Source organism: Bufo gargarizans, chromosome 2 (assembly GCF_014858855.1).
Source record: "Bufo gargarizans isolate SCDJY-AF-19 chromosome 2, ASM1485885v1, whole genome shotgun sequence".
NCBI classification, from domain to species: Eukaryota; Metazoa; Chordata; class Amphibia; order Anura; family Bufonidae; genus Bufo; species Bufo gargarizans.
Genome location: NC_058081.1, coordinates 597,412,564 through 597,440,531, shown reverse-complemented (window position 1 = coordinate 597,440,531; position 27,968 = coordinate 597,412,564). Strand labels below are relative to the sequence as shown.

Here is a 27,968-nt window from a genome sequence, read left to right as displayed (position 1 = left end):
TCCCTCCCGCCTGTGCCCCTCCCCCGGTACTTTGTAAACTTCACTGAAATCATTAGCAGATTACCCTTTAACAGAGGGAAGCTCTGTAGGGGAACAAGTTTTTACTTGCCAAGGTATCCAACAAGTGTAATTGCACAAGATCTGCTTTGTTTAATCTTCTTCTCAATTTCACGTCAAGTCAACCTGCTGTGTACAGTATGTGCGGCACAGCGTGAAGCAGCGGGTGTAGTGGACACACAGGGTAATGATCCTAGACTACAAGACTTCTGAGGGGGGAAGCCAGCAGTTATCCTGGACCGACACTGCGCTGACCAGCCACAAGTACTGTTCAGGTAAATCACAGATCACAGTGCGTAAAACTGAGCTTTTTCTTCTTTTTTAATGAAATATCCAGAGAAACTAGATGAATAAGTATGAGAATTATAAAAAATGTATACTGTAGTTCTGTGCTCTATGGATCCATTAGACGTACTCTTCCCTAGATGCTTCTGTATACAGTGCGGCACCAAGATAATACAAGGTGGCACACGCAGTGCCTACTGCTCCGTAATACTGAACCATAGAGATCTGTATGTCGCCACACACGCGCTGTGCATGCTGCTTTGTCATATGCATAAAGTCATAGGCATTATTTTAACACAGATATATGGCCATTTTTGCGGCCGATGTTTTCACCCTGTATTTTAACCAAACCCAGGAGAAACAAGGGGCAGTAACCTTTCATAAAGGGATTTTTTCAATGAACTTTCTCTGCCAAGATCCATTTCTGTTGCCAAAAAATATATATTATAGACAATATAGACTGTGGGCATACAAGCCCTTGGTAGAAACAGAACATAATATAACAGCTCTATTAATACCTGCATAGTATTACCTTACACCACAGGGATGAATGCATCCTCTATGAACCTGTTAACATGTTGGTGTTATCTAGCTCAAGAAAAATAAAAAATACAATTTTTAAAGAGTAACTAAACCTTTGAATAAAATTTTAATATGTTGTCCCTATGTTATATTGGAAAATACTTTTTCCAATATAGTTTATTTACTAATTTAGTATTTTTCTTAGTGTTCACCCTACCTAAAGCGCACCATTCACTGTGCATTCAAAACTCAGTTCTCCGTACACCGCTGACAGCTCAGTGGTGTACGGAGTATGAAGTGTGAAATTCATGAATGGGGCCGCAGCAGTGATGTGAGTACGGGCAGGAGCGCATATTGCTGCTCCAGCCCGCGCCCCCCGGAGGATTACTAACACCTGGCATAGCACATAGGTACTCTGTACCCATGTATTATGCCAGGATTAGCTGCTGCGGTGAGCTGTTAGAGGTGTACGGAGAACTGAGTTTTAAGTGCACAGTGAATGGTGCGCTTTAGGTAGGGTGAACACTAAGAAAAATACTAAATTAGTTAAATAAAGTATATTGGAAAAAGTTTTTAGGGCATTAGGGACAACATATTAAAATTTCATTCAAAGGTTTAGTTGCTCTTTAAGGATACGGCCACACGGTCATGTTTCCTGATGCAGTTTTGGAAGCCAAAACCAAGTGAATTTAAAAAAGAGAGGAGACATCATTTCTGTCCTTTATAATTTCTCTCCTTTTATGATCCACTCCTGATTTTGGCTTCCAAACCTGCATGGAGAAACCTGACTGTGTGGCCGTACCCTCAAGGGGTTGTCTTGTACAAATTGAAACGAGCGTATCACATTGCTGTAACATATCCCCTGCAGCATCTGTCCAGAGGGACCTGTGTTGTAGGTTATATGTTTTACATCTAGTGTGTCCGTAAGCGAGGAATTCATACATCTAAGCATCACATGGTTTGGATGTACTATACGTAACACATTGAGGTGTCCCTCTAGTTGGATTCCCATGATCTGACCAAAACTGCTTACCAAATATAGGACACATATCTACATATACTGAAAGATTACATGCAAACCTCAGCATTATCAGTGATTATTCATATCTCAGCTTGACTAGTACAATAAGTGCATGTGAACATTTTAAACATTATGATAACAGAACAGAAACTGACATATGGCTGCTATGTAAAAGTACACATGCTCTTAAAGGGGTTGTCCCATGAAAAATATTCTACAGTTTTCAAACCAGCACCTGGATATGAATATTTTTGTAATTGTATGTAATTGAAAATTTAGCATAGCCACTGAGTTATTCAATAAAATGTATCTGTATAGCGCCACCTGCTGTTTTTTTCTTATTTCTTGGTCCTGCTCATTGAGATGGCCGCACATGCTCCGTTTCATCCTTCACCTGCCTCCAGTCCCATAGGGCTGTGTCCTTTTATTTATTTAAAAAAAATGATTTTAGAGATATGAGCCTGGTAAGGAGCGCAAGTGGCTGTACTAACCTGTGCTGGCATCAGCCTCAGGGAAGGAACTGCGCATCGCGAGATTACGGCAATCTAACTGTGATGAAAGGAGGAGATTCGGAGGACATAGGCGGTGTTGGGCTCCTTCACAGGGGGTCGTGGCTGGGCACCAGGAAGGTTAGTACAGCCCCTTGGGCTCCTTACAAGGCTCATTTACTTATCTCCAAAATCATTTTTTAAACAAAATAAAAGCACACAGCCCTATAGGACCGGTATATTGCGGACATGCTAGCGGCGATCTAGCCGTGCATGTCCGCAGCTCTATAGCCAAAAACAAGGTGACAGAATTCCTTTAATAAATGGGTAAATTGGCTTTATAGAGACAAAAAAAGAACAATTGAATGACTTATGTTTTCTGTTTTGTTTTATTTATTATGGTTGTTTTTAGCAAAGTGTAGCAAGATACATTGTACAATTAAGAATTTTATAGCTGATGACATGTTTGCAAAATGCACACTAGAACATGGGGTCAGCCTAGTGACTATCATTGTCCTCAAGTGTCTTTTACAGCTATTGTGCTCGCCGCCTTCCGTTCCCCTCCCCTGGTTCCTTAGTACTTTTTTTACAATTCAATGAAATTAGGAGAGCTCTCTTTAAGTACTGTTTAGCTGACGGATCACTTTACTCTAACCTACCCCTCACCACTGATGGCAAATGCTGAAATCTAAAGCCTGTATTGTTAGCGATCATTTTGCAGTTTAATACTGCCGCCAATTGCCCAGCGCTCTTTCTTCAGGCAATCCAAATCTTTTGACATGTTAAAAAATTATAATTTGCAGGCAGCAGGTTGTGGTGTCTAATCACTATCTGCCGCCGGCAAACCACTATACAGCATGGGGACGAGTAATGGCATTGTGATCACTCCTCCCCATGCTGTGGAGGAGATCGCTACATGTAATAGCAGCGGTCTCCTCTGCTAGTGAGTAGGCGATTGCCAGAAGGAAATCACATTGTGCTGTGTAATACAGCCTAAGGGTACTTTCACACTTGCGGCAGAGTGATATGGCAAGCAGTTCCGTCGCCGCAACTGTGTGCCGTATCCGGCAATCTGCATGCAAATGGACAGCATTTGTAGACGGATGCGGATCCGTCTCAAAAATGCATTGCAAGAATGGATCTGTCTGTCCGTTTCTCATATGGACAAACGGATCCGTTTCAATTTTTTTTTTTCAAATTTTTAAAGGTCTGCGCATGTGCAGACCGGAAGGATGGATCCGGCATTGCAGTATTTTTAATGCCGGATCCGGCACTGATAAATTTCAATGTAAATTAATGCTGGATCCAGCATTCCGGCAAGTGTTTAGGAACTTTGGACAGAGATAAAACCGCAGCATGCTGCGGTATTATCTCAGTCCTGAAAAGTCAAAAAGACTGAACTGAAGACATCCTGATGCATCCTGAACTGACTTCTCTCCATTCAGAATGCATGGGGGTAAATCTGATCAGTTCTTTTCCGGTATAGAGCCCCTAGGACGGAACTCAGTGCCGGAAAAGAAAAACGCTAGTGTGAAAGTACTCTTAACTCGTCCAAACCTCACTGCATTAGCATTGGAGTGTATGAGAGTTACAATGTATTCCAATGGAGCCCTGCAACAAGGAGGTAATGTACGGCAGCTTCAGTTCATTTCGGAGGACTGAAGCTGCCGCACAATGCATCTGGTTCTCCCGATCTCCTCCGGGGGGAGCCGGAGCACACCTGGAAGCGTGTGATTCCAGGTTTTAGGACATTCAGATGCCATGGTCTTGTTTGACCTTGGCATCTAAAGGGTTAAAAGTCCACAATCGGCATTATCGCCAGTCGCAGACTTTAGCTGCGGGTGTCTGCTGTATGAAACAGCAGGCACCTGGTGGCTATGGCGCCCGCTGCACATGCGAGCGGGCGCCATGTTTGAAGTCCTCAGATCCCCATTCTTTATCAGACATCAGATCACACCCCAAAATCCTCCCCTCTATCTCCAACAGACCTCAGATCAGACTCTCAAGTTCAATCAGCCTCAGATCAGACCTCCCAACCTCCATCAGTCTCAGATCAGACCCCCTAGCCTCCCTCAGCCTCAGATCTAACCCCCATCAGCCTCAGATCAGGTTAGATCAGACCCCATCAGCCTCAAATCAGACCCCATCAGCTTCATATTGGACCCCTGTCAGCCTCAGATCAAGTGTAAAAAAAGAAATGCACTTACCTTGCTTGCTCAGCACTCCTTGCTCTTCTTCTGCACTGTATGGACAGGACAAAATACATACCTTATGAAATACAGAAAATTGTGCAGAATTTCAACAAAGACTATATTAGTAAGTGTCATGTAATCATCTCACAAACAGATTGGTCAACAGTAACCAGAAAGTGGCCAACCCCTTTAAGTGTGAATAAATGAGCGGCATTTGTGTTAGGCCTCATGCGCTTTACTGTGTCTGTACTACGTTCTGCAAACCATAGATCCACATAACACGGACATCTTCAGTGTGCAATCTGCAATTTTCTTGCTACCATCACTAGAAATTAGTATTCTTGTTCGCAATACTGACAAGAATAGGACATGTTCTATAATTTGCAGAATGGACACAGCAGACAGCACACGGATGACATCTGTGTGTTGTTCGTTTTTTTACAGACCCATAGAAATGAATAGGTCTGTGCAATTCGCTAAAAATGTGGATCGGACAGGGATGCAAAATACAGTCGTGTGCATGAGGACTTATAATGGATTACAATATATTCACATCATAAATTGTATTCTGTATGATAGGTCATAACACATTGATTGATGGAAGTCAGTCACTGATCCTGAGAAGAGTACTGTATTAATTCTACACAAGTGGAGTGCAGACTCCACGTGTCTGGTCTCTCTCCATTAATCTGGAGACTATGGAGTGTTAACTATAACTTTGATTTGTTACTATGAGGAAAGACAGCACCTATATTACCTGCTCTATGCCACCAAATGGGACTATCTTGCTGATAGGCCATAATATTTTGGCCACTTTCACACGGTCAGTATTTGGTCAGTATTTGTAGGCCAAAACCATTGGTGGTTCCAGAACATCTCAGAGATGCATATCTTTCCATTATACCTTTCTCTGTAGGATTCAGTCCTGGTTTTGACTAATGCAAAAATACTGATTAAATACTGATGGTATAAAAGTGACCATAAGCATTTTCCCCTGGTGTTTTATAATACAAGCTGCTGGGAAATTGACTGAAAATGACAACTGTCAAGGCATATCTGATCTCCCAGAAAGGTGATCATGCCTATAATTATTCATTTGAGAATGCAATAATTCCATGACGCTGTAAATCAAAAGGGGGTAAACATACATAATATAAAAATACAATGAACAATAAACTATTAACAGACTGGTAAAAAAAAGGGGGAAGAGGACCCTGCCCGTAAGAGCTTACAATCTACAAGGGAAGAGGGAAGAACACAGTAGGTGAGGGTAAAGGCTGCTCATTTGGTGGTGTGGTGGCAGCATGCTTTTTGGAGGTAATAGACTTTAGTAATGAATCGCATTCCATTGTATGAAGCGGGCACAATGACGGCCCGCCACTGTCATTTAAGTCTTTAGATGCCGCATTCAATGCTGATTGCAGCATCTGAGAGTCACATTTATCCTATCAGGGGGCTAAAACAAAAAAATACATACTCACCTCATCCATTTGATCGTGGACAGGCCGTCACGGGCATCTAGATTGAAGAAAATCTGGCAATTCTCAGTGCATGCGAGAATTGGTGCCGCAACGGCCTTCTGCAATTAAAATTGATTAGTTACCATGAAGCGCCAACAAATTCGGATTCGTAGTGAATCCAATTTTTCCTGAAATTCGGATCAAATTCCACTTCCTTAACTTCGATTCGCTCAACACTAGTTTGGATGTTGGGGGAGAGTCTGATGTCCTGGAATAGTGAGATCCAGAGTAGGGGAGAGGCACGTGAGAAATCTTGTCGTCAACTGTGTGAAAAACAGATGAGAGGAGAAGAGAGGAAGAGGTCCTGTGAGGATCGGAGATCACATGTGGGGATGTATCTAGAAAGCAGGTCAGAGATGTACAGAGGGGACAGGTTGTGGATGGCCTTATACAGTATGTATTTATTAGTATTTTAAACTGCAATGGGAAGCCAGTGAAGGGACTGCCAAAGAAGAGAATCAGAGTTGAAACGAGGGGAAAGGTGAATTAACTAGATGGGAGGCCACAGAATGGAATTTTGCAGTAGTCTAGGCAGGGAAATGACTAGGGTAAGCACTAGCATTTTAGTTGACTTAGAGGTGAGGAAGGAGCAAATACGAGAGATGTTCTTAAAGGGAACCTGTCATTAACTTTATGCTGCCCAAACTAACAGCAGAATAAAGTAGAGATAGGTGAGTTGATTTCAGCGGTCTGTCATTTATAAGTTAAAAGTAAGTTCCAATCGTTGCAGATTGGGCCTGGAAAAATGTCACGGACACCTGAGAAGAGTCATGGTTATTCAAAAATTCTTGCTCTCCTGCCCACCTGCTGATGACTGACAGCCTTCTACCTAGTTTTCTCCCTTTCTCTCTAGGAGAGAACTGCTAATCATCAGCAGATGAGCTGGAGAGCAGGAGCTCACGAATAACCATGACTCTTCTCAGGTAGCAGTGACTCTTTTCAAGGCCTGGGCTGCAATGGTTATGATGCTGGTTCTCGGCAACCACTTACTTTTAGCTCATAAGTGACACACGGCTGAGATCAGCATTTCTGTCACTATTATATGCTGCCCTCAGTGAGATCAGCATAAAGTTGATGACAGGTTCCCTTTAAGTTGAAAGTGGCAGCTGGAGGTGATGGTTTGGATGTGTGGCTGAAAATACAGGGCAGAACTAGTAAAATTAGTAAAAAAAATATATATATTTGTACTGTGTTAGCCAGTAAATAAAAGATAAAAAAAGATTACGATTTCTCAGTTTCCTCATACTTTGCTCCAACAATTAACTGTTACAACTGTTTGTTTTCTCCTCCATATATTGATCTGCTTTACATCACTTGTCTCATTATTCCTATGTACTCCTATTCCTACCTCATTATTCCTATGTACTTTGGTGTATAAATATTTGACTCTTCAGATACTGTCTTAAGAGACGCCTGACAAAGAGGCCTAAGTAGCCTCGAAAGCTTGCAGTTCTGTAATTTTTTCAGTTAGCTATTAAAAGGTTTCAACAACTGAGGAATCTCAATCTTTTTCCATCATGTTACCCCCAGGCAGCGGACCTGTGAGCCTGGAGAAAGCATTGTGCTATTAACTGTAATGGATAGGTCAGGTAGGGGGGCTGAGTGACATGGGGGAAAGACAATGAACTCTTGCCAGTAATGCATATAACATCAGTATTTTGCATTGTTCATGTAAAAATACAGGACCTCCAGAAAAATGTATGAACAATATAGGCAGATAAATCTCTCTATGGTATATTGACAGCATGTCCAATAATAGAGGAAATTAAAAGCCAAGTCAGGCAAAATTTGGAGTTGGTCATCCTGTTGCATTCGCACTGTCAAGCTCAATGCATTCCTATGGACATCACCATTGTACCACTAACATGTTGTTCATTTTATGCACTTACTGTATATAGCGCTACTATATTCCACAGCGCTTTACAGACATTCGCATCACATTGTCCCCAATGGAGCTCACAATCTAAGGTCCTGATCAATATGTCTTTGGAGTGTAGGAGGAAACCCACACAAATACGGGGAGAACATACAAACTCCATGCAGATGTTGTCCTTGGTCAGATTTGAACCTAGGACCCCAGCGCTGCAAGACACCAGTGCTTACCAGTGCTAACCACTGAGCCACCATGCTGCCCATTCAGCTAATCTAATGCAGATGTCTGAATAGTGAATAAATAGGCTTACATAAACCCAACAATATTATTCAAATATTAATAGAGATTTCCCTTTATCATTATATCGGTGGCTTGGAGAAGCTGAAAAGGTAAATTTGGATTCTATTCTTCAAAGCAACCACATTTCCTCACATGTCTGCAGCCTATCAACACGGCAAGGTCACCTACTATGTACTAATTAGCACGTGACATGATGTGCATGTGTCCTGTATGTGTAATTTACCCGTAATTGCATGTTATTATTTACCCTGCATGTCTTATGGATTGCTGTGTACAAAGTAGTTATTGTGCAATGTGCAACCCAAGAACTATTTATTGCTTAGAACCTGACTCCTCCATTGTTATACATCCATTAACACTGTAATTAGCATACAAATAGTCAGATTAAGTTTTATGTGATAATCACCATAGTGCAATACAGTAATTACGATATACACTGCATTGTGAAAGTCTTCAGACCCTTTCACTTTTTTTAATTTTGCTATGTTGCAGCCTTGTGCTAAAATAAAAGAAAGTTCAAAACTTTCCCCTCCCATCATTCTGTACTCAGTACTCGTAATGAGAAAGTGAAGACATAATTTTAGAAATGTTTTCAATTTTTTTTAAAAGGAAAAACTAGAATCTTGCATTGGCATAAGTATTCACACTGTTTACTCAAGACTTAGTTGAAGCTCCTTTGGCAGTGATTTCAGCCTCCACTCTTCTTGGGTATGATGCCACATGGTTTGTACATCAGGATTTGGGGATTTTCTGCCATTCTCCTCTGCAGATCCTCTTAAGTTCTGTCAGGTTGGATGGGGACCATCAATGGACAGCTATTTTCAGGTCTCTCCAGGGATGTTCAATTGGGTTGGGGCTGGGGCACTCGAGGACATTCACAGAGTTGTCCCTAAGCCACTCCTGTGTTGTCTTGGCTGTGTGCTTAGGGTCATTGTCTTGCTGGAAGGTGACCCTTCAGCCCACATGCTGGAATTGTTTTGTATTAAGAATACCTCTGTTCTTTGCTCCATTCAGCTTTCCCTTAACACTGGTATTGGGCATATGATGAGCAGTGCCTGGTTTCCTCCATAACGCTTATAATTGAGGCCAAGAAGTTTTGTTTTTTTGCAAACTTTCATGTGTCTTTTACTGGTCACTCTGCCATAAAGCCCACATTGGTGGAGCGGAGTGCTGCACTGATGGATGACCTTCTGGAAGTTTTTCCCATCTGCACTCAGCCAGAGTGACCATTGGGTTCTTGATTACCTCTCTTACCAAGGTTCTTTCCCCCGATTAATATGTTAGGGACAGCAAGTTCTAAGAAGAGTCTTGGTTGTTCCAAACATCTCTATATTTAAGAATAATAGAGGCTGAAAAAAAGACATCTGTCTATCCAGTTCAGCCTGTTATCCTGCAGGTGGATCCAGAGGAAGGCAAAGAAACCCTGTGAGGTAGAAGCCAATTTTCCTCACTTTAGGGGGGGAATTTCTTTCCCGACTCCAATCAAGCAATCAGAATAACTCCCTGGATCAACAACCCATCTCTAGTAGCTATAGCCTGTAATATTATTACATTCTATAAATACATCCAGGCCCCTCTTGAACTCTTTTAGTGAATTCCCCATCACCACCTCCTCAGGCAAATGGTTCCATAGTCTCACTGCTCTTACCGTAAAGAATCCTCTTCTATGTTTGTATACAAACCTTCTTTCCTCCAGACAAAGAGGATGTCCCCTTGTCACAGTCCTGGGAATAAATAGATGATGAGAGAGATCTCTGTACTGACCCCTGATATATTTATACACGGTTATTAGATCTCCCCTTAGTCGTCTTTTTATAAAGTGAATAACCCCAATTTTGATAATCTTTCTGAGTACTGTAGTCTACCCATTCCAGTTATTACTTTAGCTTTCCTCCTCTGAACCCTCTCCAACTCTGCTATGTCTGCCTTGTACACAGGAGCCCAGAACTGTACACAGTACTCCATGTGTGGTCTGACTAGTGATTTGTAGAGTGGTAGGACTATGTTCTCATCACGGGCATCTATGCCTCTTTTGATGCTACCCATTATCTTATTGGCCTTGGCAGCAGCTGCCTTACACTGGTTTCCACAGCTTAGTTTGCTGTTCACTAAAATTCCTAAGTTATTTTCCATGTCAGTGTTACCCATTGTTTTACCATTTAGTATTGTGGTGATGTGAACAGCGAAATCTGTGAGAAAGTCCCAGAAGAGGTGTATATCTCACCCAGGTTTTTTCAACTGGGTGAGGTAAATAAAATCCAGGATGGTACTGGCTTCAGCAAACATAGTTGCTGAAGCTATTTTTCTTTAGTGGTTCATGGGCTGGATTTTATTGGACTGGGGAAGGTAGGCTTGGTAGTGGAACCTCCCCAGTCCACCCCATTCCAGGGCCTGTTTTTCCCTAAGCCTGAGGGATCTCCAGGTATCATCTGGGATCGTTAAGGGGAAATAAAAACCTGTCCCAGGCTGTCAGTCTGGGGGAAGAGAGGATTGTAATACACAAACCTGTGGAGGCTGAGGGGCCACAAGGCTATGTGACGCCTGATACCTTCCCTGTGTGTGGACTGTTTGGCTGTGCAAAGCCGTACCTACTTGGACGCGTGAACAGGGCTCTACAAGTGAGGTAGGGACGTTATTTTGTTTAGGTAGTGCCTAGACAGGCAGGTGTTTATTTTGGTTCTGTTTGGAGTGCTGTCTTTTGTGTTGATATGCCTCAATAAAGCACAAGTTTGGACCTTAAACCTGGTATCCGTGAAGTCGTCTGTGAGTGCGACCCCCTGTAAGAGATACCCCTCACAGTATGTGCAGGTGACTTGAAACCTCATCTGCCACGTCTCTGTCCAAGTCTCCAATATATCCAGATCCTTCTGTAGTAGTATACTGTCCTCTTCTGTGCTAATTACTTTACACAGTTTAGTGTTATCTGCAAATATGTAAATTTTTCTGTGCAAGCCTTCTACAAGATAATTAATAAATATATTGAAAAGAATAGGGGCCAATACTGACCCCTGAGGTACCCCACTAGTGACAGTGACCCAATCTGAGTGTGTACCATTAATAACCACCCTCTGTTTTCTATCACTGAGCCAGTTACAGGCACATACAGACATTTTCTCCTAGTCCAAGCATTCTGACTTTATATACTAACCTTTTATGTAGTACAGTATCAAATGCTTTGGAGAAGTCAAGATATACGACATCCATTGATTCACCACAGTCAGGTCTAGAACTTACCTCCTCATAGAATGATCAAGAGAAAGGGGAGGCCCCAGAGCTAATTTCAAAATTTATAGCAAAGGGTCTGAATACTTATGTCAAAGCAAAAGTTTAGTTTTTTTCCTACATTTTAATACATTTGCAAACATTTCAAAAATTCTGTCTTCACTTTGTCACTATGTGGTACTGAGTGCAGGCTGATGGGGGAAAACTAGAATTTTTTATTTTATTTTACCACAAGGTCACAACATAGCGAAATGTGAAAAAAGTGAAAGCGTCTGAAGAGTTTCCAAATGCACTGTACATATTAGATTTATGTAGTCTGAACCCACTTATTTTGGTGGGTTTGGCCAACCATCTAACGTGTATGGGGCCTCCCAACTCTCCTCTAATGGCTCATGTTAGGGGAGATAATGATCAAGCACATTAGATTTCAACTTCCGTTCTCAGAAGAGAAGCCACAGCTACAGGTGTCTGGGAACGGCTTTCCTCCTCTGCTCATTCATTACATATGCATGATTGGTAAGCATATGTATGAGAGAATATGGAGAGATAGCTGTTTGCCAACTCGTCATACAGTTATCTTACATGTATGTCCAGCTTTACTCATACGATGTGGGCAATCAATTGACCATGGGTTCATACAAATGATCCTGAAAGCAACATGGTGGACAAAACTGGCTGATCAGGGAGCCCTTTCCTTAAGACCAGCCAGTGCTAGCCCCTTTCTCCATGGGGCACTTGGAGAGGGGTCTAGCCCTGGTTGGGAATATTCCATTCTGTCCTGATAAAATCTTGCACTATAATGTTTGCTGCCCTAGGGCCTACTCTATTCTATGTACAAAGCAAAGAGGAGACAGGGCCACACCTCACGTGTAAGCTTTGAACCGCAAGGACATGCCCCAATGCATAATGCTGTTGTGGACATGTAGGCTGAACAGGCCAATGGAAATCTCAGCAGCTCTCTCCTGCAACAGGAGTTCCATCTGGATCCTGCAAGGTCAGGTATAAAAATTCAGATTGAGGGGCGCTATTTCCGAACTTATATATAAAGGAATTGTATTAGACTACATATAAAAGTATAAGTGTGACGTATTTCATCAGCGTACTGTTGACGTTATCAGACATAGTCTGACATCGTTTTTTCTTAATAAACATCAACATAATAATGATTAATAATGATTAATGTTGTTGTGTGATAAGTGTGTATCTTGTGCTGTCTTGGGAGGTCACTAGGCACATCTTTCAGCACTGTCAGGAGATTTATGTTCTACAATGATGACTGCTGTGAGCAACGTTCTCCAGACACCAGACTGTGGCATAACAGGACCCATAGTTTCCAAACTGCAGTGTGGTCACCAATATGTGACACATCAGCACCGCTACTGTGTTGTCATGGTCAGTTGACTGATGGATCAGCGCTGTCCTGTGAACTATAGGTTCTATTACTTGCCAAATAATAGGCACAGTGGTTGGTGCATCAACTTTATGAAAGAATAGTAGGTTAATACAGCAGTCTAGTGAGTGCCCCGACCACTTGTCACAATACAACAGTTTTGTCTCAAACAAAAAGCACAGTTCTTACAATGTTAAATAGTCCAACTTACAATAAAGTGGTGGTGGATCTCATGTGATCCAGATGTACAGTGCAATATTAGCAGTGCTATGCAATATTTTCCTGATTCAGAGGTATGTTTCTGATGGTGGTTTTGAGCTGCATTGTGTAATTTTGCTAAGCTTCTCTAAGGCCTGCTTGTAGGCCAGGCTCTCACTGCTGCCTCCTCTTGCTATTCTGGTCATTGTGTGGAAGTGTTGCCACATGAACACGCATAAAAACCAGCTAAGCAGTACCAGCTGACGACTCCCTCATGGTATCCTTCCAGCGCTCATGGTATCCTCCCAGGCTGCAGCTTAGTAATGGCATCCGACTCGTCTCAGGGGTGAAGCAGTTATATTGACATCTGCCCAACAAGGTTCCGCAAAAGTGGAAAGGACATCAATCCATTCCATCACTAAGGTGCCCACAGGAGCACTGTGTCCTTATGTCTATGCACTGTCATGCTGCAAAGGGTCAACACTATGTACTTACCTATCAATCATGGTGTCTGGGCCCATATCGTACCACAGCACGATATTGTAAATGTTATGGATATGGTTCATGCCCACCAGTGCTCATCTGCTTCGACGCTCCTGTGTACCGTCAGCTCCAGCCTGATGGTGTTCCCCTCCTCCTACCCAGCGGGCCCGGACACTGAAGTAGCACTGCTGGTATCCCACTCCTAAATGTAAGCTATGTCTGGATCTACTCAGCCTGTAGGACACACGCATCCTCCTGGCCATCTACAGGTACTTAAAGTACCTTCCGCAAATAATAGGTTCTAGTATACTAGTTTCCTGAAAATATGCGCCATTAGCTTCTGCCTGATTATTGGATTTGACCCTTCGCTGCCTGTCCTGACCTCTGCCCAATTACCATACTGACCCTAAACTGATCTAGTACTGCTTATAGAATAGCACAAACCCTGCCTGTCCTGACCTCGGTCTGTTCCTAATTACAGTTTTCTTGATTCCTCAGTGCCGCACACTGTTGTCTCTTAACCCCTGTGGATCAGCAGTAACTTGAACAAAGACTACTCTAGAGGTAGCGGCCTGGTGGCAGAGTCCAGATCCCTAAAGAGAATGGCCAATACCAATAATTTCATCAATAAAGAACTATCACAGTTTTACATAACTCAATACAAAGTTTATTAAACCTACAAAAGAAAAAACCTCTCTGTCTAGTCTAAACAGAACACATCACTTGATATCATCCAATCTATAAACAAAAAATTCAAGTGGAAGGGGTATGTATATCAAAATATCACTTTATTCTCAAATAATAATTACGGGAAAAGACAGGATGGAAAACAGTATACAGAGAGCCATAGGGCCGTACACAAAAATGGAATCATGTACAATCATGCAATTAAGCATGGATAACCCACAGGTACAGATAATATTGGCACATGGATGATCGGAATCCTGTGTACAAGCATATGGGAAATTGCAACTAAATAAGTGAACAGCCCACCATAAGACTGAATCCCATATTACAATAACAAGGGGACTACCGATCATACATGAACCTCACATCAGCAAGGAAAATATAAATATATATACACTTGCAAGGATCCAGTATAGGTAGTATAATAGATAAGATCACTATATATCATTATAAAAACCCCCACAACTAGTGATGTGGATCTAGTGTGGATGCCAGCTGGAGCCAAACGTGAACACGCCCAGTAATATAATACTAAACGAAAACCGTACCTGAGGACATGGTAACCATAAGTGTAAGCCCTTAGAGCGCAAACCTCGACGCGCGTTTCGCCTGAGCGGCTTCGTCAGGAGGTATTACCTCCTGACGAAGCCGCTCAGGCGAAACGCGCGTCGAGGTTTGCGCTCTAAGGGCTTACACTTATGGTTACCATGTCCTCAGGTACGGTTTTCGTTTAGTATTATATTACTGGGCGTGTTCACGTTTGGCTCCAGCTGGCATCCACACTAGATCCACATCACTAGTTGTGGGGGGTTTTATAATGATATATAGTGATCTTATCTATTATACTACCTATACTGGATCCTTGCAAGTGTATATATATTTATATTTTCCTTGCTGATGTGAGGTTCATGTATGATCGGTAGTCCCCTTGTTATTGTAATATGGGATTCAGTCTTATGGTGGGCTGTTCACTTATTTAGTTGCAATTTCCCATATGCTTGTACACAGGATTCCGATCATCCATGTGCCAATATTATCTGTACCTGTGGGTTATCCATGCTTAATTGCATGATTGTACATGATTCCATTTTTGTGTACGGCCCTATGGCTCTCTGTATACTGTTTTCCATCCTGTCTTTTCCCGTAATTATTATTTGAGAATAAAGTAAAATTTTGATATACATACCCCTTCCACTTGAATTTTTTGTCAATACAAAGTTTAACTGGTACACATATGGATATAGCATTACCACTATTAAAGGCATAACTTAGCATTACTATTTAGCATCATGAATAGGTCTATGCTCTGAACTTGGAGGGAGGACGCCCTTCCATGATGTCCATATGCATTTATAGACAGGGAATATCTTTATGATACATCCCAGGCAAATGTGCTAATATGAGGTGCCTTGTGCAGGTCTTGAGTTAAAGAGGTTGTCCAGGATTTTTATTATTCCCCCTTTCAGTCTTACCTGTGATGAGATCTCTACTAGTTACTTGCTCCACGCTTCTCAGTTTTGGCTCAGTGACTATCTTCACTGGACTTCCAGGCCCAGCCTGTCAACTTCCACATGGACAGAGTCGTGTGCCACTGCAGCCAATAACCGGTTTCTGCTGTGATGTGTCTCCATGCGGCATGTCACTGCAAAGTCATATGCCGCTTGTGGACACGTCAATGCTGAGGCCAGTCAATGGCTGCAGTTGCACCTGTGACCCCATTCATGTGGAAGTTGACAGTCAGGTATTGGTAATCCAGTGAAGACAGCCCAGGAGCCACAGAGTCAGACTGGAGCAGCGAGGAGCAGGTAAGTATAGATTTCCTCACAAGGGACCACGGGATGTGTGTGTATTTTAAAGAAAAACCTGGACAACCCATTTAAAAGGCCTTATAAATCCTTTAATAGTCGTTGGCCAAATGCTCGTTAAGCCAACAGCTATCTCTTCTGACACCCTGATGCACAAACACTCTTGGCTGCCGGCAAACGGCGATTTAGGTGCCCATACAAATGAACCAATTACCTGACGAACGAGCACTTTGCTTGCTTATCTGGGAATCGGCAGCACCTTTACACAGCCATATAATCGCTAACGGGAGTTCCTAAGAAGCCTTGTCGCCTCTGTAAGCTGATTTTCACCATAATTTTTGGACATGCCATTGATATACTTATATAAGTTAATCATATAATATACCAGAGTCCACAGAAAATCTACTACTAAACGAGATAGACGAGGCGGCAAATCATAATGAGGTGGCTATTATTGGGGACTTCAACTACCCAGATATAGACTGGGAAACTGAAACTTGTACATCTCATAAAGGTTCTTGGCAATAACCAAAGATAATTACCTCTCCCAACTGGTTCAGGACCCGACTAGAGGGATGGCCTTACTGGACTTAGTATTAACCAATAGGCCTGACAGAACAACAGACGTGCAGGTTGGGGGACACCTGGGAAATAGTGACCATAAAGTAATAACAATCCAATTATCATTCAAAAGAGTGTTTCTACAGGGAGGAACAAAAATACCAAACTTAAAAAAAGCTAAATTTAGCCAACTTAGAGGCCATAGGCCTAACTAACTGGGACAAAGTCCTCAAAAATAAAAATACAGCCACAAAATGGGATATCTTTAAAAGCATCCTAAAATCTCATTGTGAGCGGTACATACCATATGGGAATAAAAGGTTAAGGAACAAAAAGAAACCAATGTGGATAAATAGAACTGTAAAGAAAGCAATAAATGACAAAAAGAAAGCATATAAATCACTAAAACAGGAGGGTAGCAAGCAAGCACTGAAAAACTATAAGGAAAAAAAATAGAACATGTAAAAAACGAAATAAAAGCGGACAAACTAGAGACTGAGAGATTAATTGCCAAAGAGAGTAAAACTAACCCTAAAATGTTCTTCAATTATATAAATGTTAAAAAGTATAAATCTGAAGGTGTTGACCCTTTAAAGAGTAATGAGGGGGGAGTCGCAGAGAGAAAAGCTGTTAAATATTTTTTTCTCCACTGTATTCACTGAGAAAAATAAACTGTCAGATGAAATGCTGAATGTAAAAATAATATCCCCATTAAAAGTGTCCTGTCTGACCCAGGAAGAAGTACAACAGCGACTTAAAAAGATTAAAATAGACAAATCGCCAGGACCGGATGGCATACACCCCCGTATCCTAAGGGAATTAAGTAATGTCATAGCCAGACCCTAATTTCTGAAATTTGCAGACTCTATACTGACAAGGAATGTTCCACAGGACTGGCGCATGGCAAATGCAGTGCCAATATTCAAAAAGGCTCCAAAAACAGAGCCTGGAAACTATAGGTTGGTAAGTTTAACATCTGTTGTGGGTAAACTGTTTGAAGGTTTTCTGAGAGATGCTATGTTAGAGCATCTCAACGGAAATAAGCAAATAACGCCATATCAGCATGGCTTCGTAAGGGATCGGTCATGTCAGACTAATTTAGTTTTTATGAGGAGGTAAGTTCTAGACTTGACAGCGGTGAATCAATGTATGTCGTGTATCTGGACTTCTCCAAAGCATTTGCCACTGTACCACATAAAAGGTTAGTATATAAAATGAGAATGCTCGGACTGGGAGAAAACGTCTGTATGTGGGTAAGTAACTGGCTCAATGATAGAAAACAGAGGGTGGTTATTAACGGTACATACTCAGATTGGGTCACTGTCACTAGTGGGGTACCTCAGGGGTCAGTATTGGGCCCTATTCTCTTCAATTTATTTATTAATGATCTTGTAGAAGGCTTGCACAGTAAAGTATAAATTTTCGCAGATGACACTAAACTGAAAAAAGTAATTAACACTGAAGAGGACAGTATACTGCTACAGAGCGATCTGGATAGATTGGAGGCTTGGGCAGATAAGTGGCAGATGAGGTTTAACACTGACAAATGTAAGGTTATGCAAATGGAAAGGAATAATGCAAGTCACCCGTACATACTAAATGGTAAAACACTCAGTAACACTGACATGGAAAAGGATCTAGGAATTTTAATAAACAACAAACTAAGCTGCAAAAACCAGTGTCAGACAGCTGCTGCCAAGGCCAATAAGATAATGGGTTGCTTCAAAAGGGGCATAGATGCCCGTGATGAGAACATAGTCCTACCACTTTACAAATCACTAGTCAGACCACACATGGAGTACTGTGTACAGTTCTGGCTCCTGTGAACAAGGCAGACATAGCAGAGCTGTAGAGGGTCCAGAGGAGGGCAACTAAAGTAATAACTGGAATGGGGCAACTACAGTACCCTGAAAGATTATCAAAATTAGGGTTATTTACGTTAGAAAAAAGACGACTGAGGGGAGATCTAATTACTATGTATAAATATATCAGGGGTCAGTACAGAGATCTCTCCCATCATCTATTTATCCCCAGGACTGTGACGAGGGGACATCCTCTGCGTCTGGAGGAAAGAAGGTTTGTACACAAACATAGAAGAGGATTCTTTACGGTAAGAGCAGTGAGACTATGGAACTCTCTGCCTGAGGAGGTGGTGATGGTGAGTACAATAAAGGAATTCAAGAGGGGCCTGGATGTATTTCTGGAGTGTAATAATATTACAGGCTATAGCTACTAGAGAGGGGTCGTTGATCCAGGGAGTTATTCCGATTGCCTGATTGGAGTCGGGAAGGAATTTTTTATTCCCCTAAAGTCGGGAAAATTGGCTTCTACCTCACAGGTTTTATTTTTTGCCTTCCTCTGGATCAACTTGCAGGATGACAGGCCAAACTGGATGGACAAATGTCTTTTTGTCTTTTTTCGGCCTTATGTACTATGTTACTATGTCCGCCTTCAGACACTTCTTCTCAAGACTAAAAAATTGTATTCTTTTAATCTTTTCTCACAACTAAGGGTACTTTCAAACTCACTAGCGTTTTTCTTTTCCAGCACTGGGTTCCGTCCTAGGGGCTCAATACCGGAAAATAACTGATCAGTTTTATCCCAATGAATTCTGAATGGAGAGAAATCCATTCAGGATGTCATCAGTTCAGTCACTGAATGGTGTTTTGGACGGAGGAAATTTACATAAAAAATTTATTAGTGCCGGGTCCGGCATTAAAAATATCGCAATGCCGGATCCGTCCCTCTGGTCTGCGCATGCGCAGGCCGGTAAAAATGTGAAAAAAATATATAACGGATCCGTTTCTCCGGATGTCATTCCTGCAATGCATTTGTAAGACGGATCCGCATCCGGATCCGTCTACAAATGCTGCCGTTTGCATGCCGCAAGTGTGAAAGTAGCCTCAGATCCTCCATGGCACACCAATAGTTCCCCATACACATTAGATTATCATCTTGTCCCACCAAAAATGTCTGGTTCGGCAGTAAATAGCGTGTTTAGGGTCTTACAGGAGACCTCAAGGCAGCTACCTTTTCTGCCTATAAGATACTGTATGTATGTTCATACCTGCTGACCTATTAGCAAACTCGCAAATGTCCTGGGATCTGTAGGACATGCACAAAGCATTTACTGATTTTCATAGCCCTGTACGTATATTGTTGTCATTAATGATTAACCTTATATTAATGATCTTTCTTGTAAGATATGCAGCAGAAATTAGGGGCACCAACCCTGGACGCTGAGCTGGCAAGAAGATGCCTACAACTAAGTGAAGAACTAAGTGTGCCAGAGAAGCTGGGTCATGCTACCTATGAATGGAAAGCCCTCCATTTGGCATCCTGGAATGGGAACACTGGTCTTGTGAAACAACTTTTACAACAAGGAGAAAAGATTGATGACAGGTATGTGTATATAGCCACTAATGTCTGCACTGCTCCCCACACACCTCAATTGCTAAGATTATTTTACAGACATAAATCCGTCTTAAGAGCCAGAGTCTTTGTTGGGTTCTAATGTTCATTCAAGGTGTTAATCCCTCCCCGGCCTTGATGTCCATGAAGACTTCTAATCCTATGCACACGCTGGTGATAAAGTCTCTCAGCGTCAAATAGGTGACTGAGCAACCGAAAGATGATACTTGAGATTAATCTAGATAGGACAATAGATGTGATTTCTATGGGTGGAATGTTTAAAACATACTGTATAGGACATTTGAGACATTCGAGATATTTCGCTGTGCTGAGACTTGGCAAACCAATTATTTGTTAAACCTTACAGATGATCCATTTCCAGTCAATAGTTCTTCAGGGGTTAATTGATCTTGCTTTGTCAACAGATATCTTACTTAAAGGGCTTGGCCACTTTCTTGCTACTGTTGACCAATATGTTTATAAGATGACTATATAGCACTTGCTAATAGAGCCTTTGTTGAAATTCTGTACCATTTTCCAGATTTCATAAGGTATGTACCCTTGTTTGCTAAGTCTTGTGTGCTGTCCACACAAAGGTCCTGTCCATAAAATGTCAGCTTATGGAGGTTCATGTGACAAGGCAAACAGACTGTTTGTAAGGTCTTCTCCATTTATACACACCGCACCTGCCATCTGCATTGTGTTTGAATAGAGGAGATGAGTGATGTGTCTGGTCAGATGACCCTCCATCAGCAGCCATCTTATGGAGAGGACAAAAACGCAGACAGCACAGAATATTTGCCCAATATGGGGGCATGGCTTATGAAATATAAGAAAAAGGCACACAATATCAACAAAGGCTAAATTAGTAAATGCCACAGGCATTTTTCTCTGGCGTAACGCCCCGCAACGGCGCTTCGCCACCTATTTTCTGCCGACTTGCCCCGCCCCCCTTTAGTTACTGGGCCCAGCCGGCCTGCTGCTTACTTACAGTTTACATGTTGCTCAGCCTCAGTCCCTGCAGCCTCCGGCACCTCCGGCTCTCCACTGGCTCAGGCCCGTCCAGCTCCCGCCCACCACTGACAGCGGCGGAGAGAGTGAGAGAGGAGACGCCGATTCTGTGGCCCCAAACCACGCCCCCAGGCCGACTCTATTGCTATCTGCGGCCCCAGACCCGGGACCCCCCCTGACAGGCCCGCACAGCAGCTGGGCGGGGCTGCTGGAGGCGCGGGCGGCAGTTTAGTGTCGTGGGTGTCGGCACGAGCAGGAGTCAGGAGGCAGAGCGGCACCAGGCAGGAAAAGGAAACAAAAGGAAAAAGGTAATTTTTCATTTATTTCATTTTTAAATTAAAAAAGATTGAATTGGCCAATTAGGGGAACAGGAACAGGGAAGGAAGGGGCCAGGCCCAGGGCGGCGGCGGCCGTGGGCACTGGCAGCCTGGCTGTCACGACCGTCACTGGCAATTTTACTTGCATCCCTGTTCTCTAAAGGGGTGGTTTTAGGGGGCGGTCCTAGGGGTGGGTAGGGGCGTGGCCAGGGGAGGGGGGGCGAGTTCCATCACCTTTTCTCTGAGAAAAAAAGCCCTGGAATGCCATATAGTCATCTTACATACACATTGGTCACAAGATCCAGAAAGTGTCCTCCAAGACATGTAGAACCACAACCCTAACATAACAATTAACATATTCCGTACATACATCTTTTTTCTACTATTAAAATTGTATTTTTTCCATAAAGGGGTATTATCAACTGAGATACTATTTTTATGGCATATTGAACATAGAGTATATATTCTAAAGGTCTAGTTACACTTCTAGTACTGCTATCTAATGAGAGAATACATGAACGATACAAGTGAGCAGCCACAAGACATGGACATACATGTCTGTTACCAGATGGTTGGGGGCCGCACAGAATAGTATTGAGGGCCGCATGTGGGTAGAGTCCTGACCACGTTTTCACCCCCGGTAAAAGAGGGGATGATCCCAACTGGGCCCCCTCTTGCCCTGGGCCCCATAGCAGTCCCATGGTCTGCCACTCTGGTAGTTATGCCCCTGGGTAATAGGAGTCAGACCTCCACCGATTTGATATTGATGGCCTATACTAAGAATTGCTTGCACAGCTAATGGTCTATTGCAGTGATGGGGAACCTTTTAGAATCCAAGTGCCCAAACTGCAACCCAAAACCCACTTATTTATCACAAAGTGCAAACACGGCAATTTAACCTTAATACTACAGTCCAATATAGTATATCTTCCATGTACTTTATCATTTAGCTATAATAACCCGCCTACATTCAGTGCGCTGCCTGTGCCGTTCATAGCGCTCCCTACGCTGATGGCAGGAAAGGCATATTGGTGCATCATAGCCTTTTCCAGGGTGTGGGTGCCCACAGAGAGGGCTCTGAGTGCCGCCTCTGGCAACCGTGCCATAGGTTTGCCACCACTGGTCTATTGTATGGGTAAGGGTGCTTTCACACTAGCATTATTCTTTTCCGGTATTGAAATCCGGTAAAGGGTCTCAATACTGGAAAAAACACATCAGTTTTGTCCCAATGCATTCTGAATGGAAAACAATCCATTCAGTATGCATCAGGATGTCTTCCATTCCGTCCCTTGTGGGTACTTACCGGACAGAATACCGCAGGTATTTTTTCTGGCCAAAATCCTGGAACACTACCGCACTTGACGTATCCGGCATTAATTACCATTGAAATGTATTAATGCCGGATCCGGTACCAAGTGTTCAGGAAATTGCTGCATCGCCGGATCCAGTTTTCCAGTCTGAGCATGCGCAGTTCTTTCTAGCTTTGAAAATATTTAATACCGGATCTGTTATTCCGGATGATACCGGAAAGACGGATCTGATATTTCAATGCATAAGTCTATTGGATCCAGAAAAAAATTAGATAACAGTGCCCGGCGCATGCGCCGGATCTTGTGAAGTCCGGTACAGTAAGCGCCGCCCAGCTCATCAATATTCACTTCGCTGGGCGGCGCTTACTGTCCCCGACTTCACAAGATCCGGCGCATGCGCAGGGCACTGTTCAGCGCAGCGCTTCAGAGCGGGGACCGCAGAAGCCGCCCAGCAAACTGAATATTCATGAGCTGGGCGGCGCTTCAAAGCGGTTGAGGGAGGCTGGCTGGGCGCAAGAGAGGTGAAACGCCGCCCCTTGGGCAGATTGAAGACTGTTGGAGCAGGTTATAAAACTTAAAGTTTACTGTTTGTATAATGTGGACAGGGGGAATACTTATATGATTGTAATACCCATTATAAGACCTGTAGTGCCATATATATACCTCAATATGCTTATTGGCCCTGTCAGTGTCCCTTTAATAAAAAAATTTTTTTGCTTTTTTATATTTGACATTATAATAAACATATTGCTTGCCTTATTCAGGGATGAGCTTGGCTGGACTCCTCTTCACTGCGCAGCATCCAATGGTCACTTAGTTACAGCAAAGCTCTTAATCCAGAGAGGAGCTTCAATAAATGTTCAGGATGCTTCAGGCTGTACCCCTCTCCACCATGCTGCATGGAGTGGCCATACACACTTGTCTGAGATGCTGTTAAACCGTGGATCCAGTGCCATCGCTCCTACAAAAGGAGGTCTAACAGCTTTACATTTAGCGGCAGCAAATGGTCATACACTCATTGCACAGCTATTGTTGAAGAAAAATACAGACCCATGTATTGGTGACAACAACAAGTGGAGTCCATTGCACTGGGCAACCGTCAGCAATCATGTCCATATCTTAGAACTTTTAAGTGAACACAATGTCTCCCTTGGACTTGAGACCTCTGGGAATTTGACCCCTTTGCATGTTGCAGCTGAGACTGGAAAAATGGAGGCTCTGAACTATCTCTTGGAGAAGGGGGTCGATGTGAATGTCCAAGACATGCTGGGCAGAACAGCTCTAGCAATTGCAGCTAGTAATGGTAGCTTGGAGGTATGTGTTGCTGAATGAGAACACATTTTCAGCCTAGGACAGGTTATATGTACTATAGAGAGAAGGGAAGAGGGGGTCCACATTGACTTTGTCCTATTGTAGAGGGTGGTGTCAACCACAGAGATGTTATGGAGAGCTCTTCACTCTTACGCAGCAGGTGGTGTCAAAAATAATAGTGGACTTTTTGAGTCTCATGGGTTACATAATAGGGTATGCCCTATTTATTAAAATACTGTGGTAGCATAGATATTGTGCCAAACCAAGATCATTACATAAATACAGCACCAGAACCAAGACCAGTACATAAAGACAGCACCAGAACCAATCTAATAACATACTACAGTTCCAGAGCCAAGCTCAGCACATATATACAACACGCAAACCAAGTTCAGTACATATACACAGCACCAGAACCAAGCTCATAACATAATTATAGCACCCAAACAAAGCATGGTACACGGTACATGGTATAGCACCTTCTCAAAAAAAAAATGCTCAATGCAGATACTATTTGCTTGAATTGACCTTGTGAGAAGGTGACCAGGAGTGGGGGCCCAGAACCTGGGTGACTGCCAGGAATACCAGGTGATTTGGCAGGTCTGCAACAGAGAATGTGTAAATGCAGCTCTCATCGCCTCAACATTTTGTTCCCAATAATTGCCTGCTCAGTGGGATACATGTAAATGGACCATCCGCTGTATGGCCCCTTTCCTCTTTGTACGCCCCTGGACCTAGGACACACTTTACGTAACTAAGACAACTACATTCACTTAAACAAGGAACACAATGTCCTTATGTACAGTACACAAGGAAGGAAAGACAAGTAATTAGTTAAAGCCTTTGATCTGGCGGACAGGCACAAATGCATGTGACGTCCAGGTGACAGGTGGACATAGCTAGAAGGACAATAAGTCTTCGGCTGCCCATACACCTCAGTAGCCGACAGCTATACTTCCTGACCCGGCCCCGATACAAATACATGCTCAGCTTGGCCTACAGTGATTTTGTGTTCTCAATAGAGAGAGGGAAATAAACCTAGCTATACGTCATACTCATTACTTACATCATCCAAACCCGCCGATTTCCTATCAGGAACGGCACATGCCTCAGAGATCACATGTCATTCCGGCATGTGCCACCACTGAGGCCACTGATTGGCCGGCAGCGGGGACGTGCATGTAAGACAGCACATCACACTTCCTGACCAGTATGGACGGAGACATACTGGGAGGTTCCAACCAATGATTTTTTTTTTTAGCCCATGCCTGGTCACCCCTCAAGGAAAGGTCTGATACTGCCTATCCTAATTAAAATAAAGAATTAAAGAGGTTTTCCATGATTACTATGGTCTCTAACAGATATGGCTCCTGTAGTTGCTTACTTCATGTACACAAATCACTCTGGTCTCTTTCCATCCTCTATGAAGCACTTCTTGTTGCTGTCTCCAGCCAGACCCATGATAGAAACATAGAACCAAGACCAGTACATAAAGACAGCACCAGAACCAATCTAATAACATACAGTACATACAGTTCCAGAGCCAAGCTCAGCACATATAGACAGCACGCAAACCAGGTTCAGTAGATATACACAGCACCAGAACCAAGCTCATAACGTAATTATAGCACCCAAACAAAGCATTTCTTCTTCCTCTGTCACCGACCCTAAGAACGCCCAGTTAGTTTATAGCTCCTCCCACCCAGCTAGTTACACAGACACTCCCCTATCACTGCCCCTGTATGGACATAACATCACAGGAAATAAGACAGAGCTGTATGGACATGGTCATGTGACCACAGCCCAGGACAGAAGAAATACATTACAAAATACAGCTACCTTCATAAATGATCTTTTTTAAAGGATATTGATGCAAACCAGAAAAATCCCTTTAAATTGTTCAATCCTTGATGCAATAAGACCCTGAGTAACCATTGGCGTAAGCCCATAGAAACCTCCGACGCGTGCCACTGTCTGGGCATACAATGGCCATTGCCTCCCATTCCTACTCCCATACTGCGTCCTATACTGTGTTTTACTGTGCATAGCAAACTACATTTTCTTAAAAAATGCAATAAGGGTACGCTGATGCATACTGGTCGAGGGTACATGGGGCCTATGGACATGTTAGAGGCATATGACGGCGAATACCCTCAACATATACCTCCGATGTGGCCAATAACAGGGTGTGAACAGAGTCTTACTTGGTTCTGGTGGTTGTAGTAAACCAGTGCCTGGCACGCATCTATTACAGAAGGATACAAATGGGACCCTTCCTAGTTAATAGGTTTCTACCTAGTCTTGTGTATTTCATGACCCCTTTTCTGTCCCCTTCCCTCTTTTTCAATAGGTTATTCACTTGCTTTTGGATAATAAAGCTCAGCCGAACGTTGCGGACAATCATGGACGGACCGCCTTACACAAGGCCGCGGCAGCAGGGCATCTCACTGTGGTACAGATCCTTGTCCAGAACGGAGCCTCAGTGAATATAAAGGACAGCCTGTGTCTCACACCAATGCAGAGAGCGGCCATGATGGGACACAAGCAAGTGTCTACCTACCTGCAAGGAGCACTACCTACAGTTCAAAATGTACTCTAATCCTGTACGTCTCTAACTAGGGTCACCTCTCACATTGAACATGCAGTTCCATCTGCAGGCAGTGGAGTATACAGAAAGAGGAGCTGAGCAGACTGGTATATATTGGGGGAGATTTATCAAACTGGTGTAAAGTAGACCTGGCTTAGTTGCCCATAGCAACCAATCAGATTCCACCTTTCATTGTACAGCACTCCCCTGGAAAGGTGAAATATGATTGGTTGCTTCGGGCAACTGAGGCTAGTTTCACATCAGCGACGTATATTCTTTCCAGATACGGCACTGCCGGATGCAAAAGGTACGCCCGCCGGCCCAGTTATGTACATTCCTGTACGCTGCGGTTTGTGTCTGGCCGATTCTCTGCATTTTCTGACGTAACAGGCGGCCAGATCTCCGTACAGCTGATGTGAAACTAGCCTAAGCCAATTTTTCTTTACACCAGTTTAATAAATCTCCCCCACTGAGTTTTGTGGGAAAAGTATAATTTTCAGTATAATTTTATTTTTATTTTTTTGAAATGGAGTCTGTCACCTAATTTTCATAAACATCATGTTCAGCATACAATGTTTCCCTTGTTGGTGGTTCCGTGCTCCAGAAAAAGAAGTTTGAGCCGATATGCTTGTGAAGGCCAAGTGCCCAGTTGGGTGCTCCCCTCCCCCTTGCTCCTGATTGACAGCTCCTTTTTGTGCAGGCGCAGTATGACGCATTGATAAAACCGCTTAATTAACAAGAATAAGGATTTGTTCCCACATGGCAGATATGCCACACGTTTGCCGCCGAGAATTTGCCTATGGTAAATCTTCAGCATTTTACAGTACCAATATCGTGAAGGCGATCATAAGGCTATGTTCACATGCAGTGAATTTTTCATGTGAATAATTCACAAATACGCGGAAAATGACAGTACAGTACAAGTCAATAGAGTTTTGCTCACACTGTGCACATTGCAGTTTTTTTTGTGTGTATTCCTTTTTGCGGATTTTATTTGGAAATCTGCAGCATGTCCCTTAATTTGCGCATTGCTTGCGGATTTACCGCAGATTTTTCCCTTTGAACTCAATGGAGTTCACCAGATATAATTAGCATGAGCCTTTTTATAGGACTTCAAGGGGTTGTTAAAGGGAACCTGTCACCAAGATTTTGGGTATAGAGCTGAGGACATGGGTTGCTAGATGGCCGCCAGCACATCCGCAATACCCAGTCCCCATAGCTCTGTATGCTTTTATTGTGTAAAAAAAACAACGATTTGATACATATGCAAATTAACATAAAAGAGTCATATCTTACTTGTGTGACCAGAGAAGAGTCATATTTTCAAGCTCTGACTCATCTCAGGGTAATTTGCATATGTATCAAATCGTTTTTTTTTTACACAATAAAAGCACACAGAGCTATGGGGACTGGGTAT

The 27,968-nt window shown here is 42.9% G+C and overlaps 1 protein-coding gene across 1 annotated transcript; it reads left to right on the top strand.

The window, feature by feature from the left end:
• The first annotated feature begins 234 nt into the window (after positions 1–234).
• ANKRD65 (ankyrin repeat domain 65) lies at positions 235–27,671 on the top strand. The gene is made up of 4 exons (XM_044278275.1): positions 235–332; positions 19,808–20,006; positions 23,418–23,967; positions 26,315–27,671. The coding sequence occupies exons 1-4, from the start codon at positions 245–247 to the stop codon at positions 26,561–26,563; spliced, it is 1,086 nt and encodes a 361-aa protein (XP_044134210.1). The 5' UTR covers positions 235–244; the 3' UTR covers positions 26,564–27,671.
• The last annotated feature ends 297 nt before the right edge of the window (positions 27,672–27,968 follow it).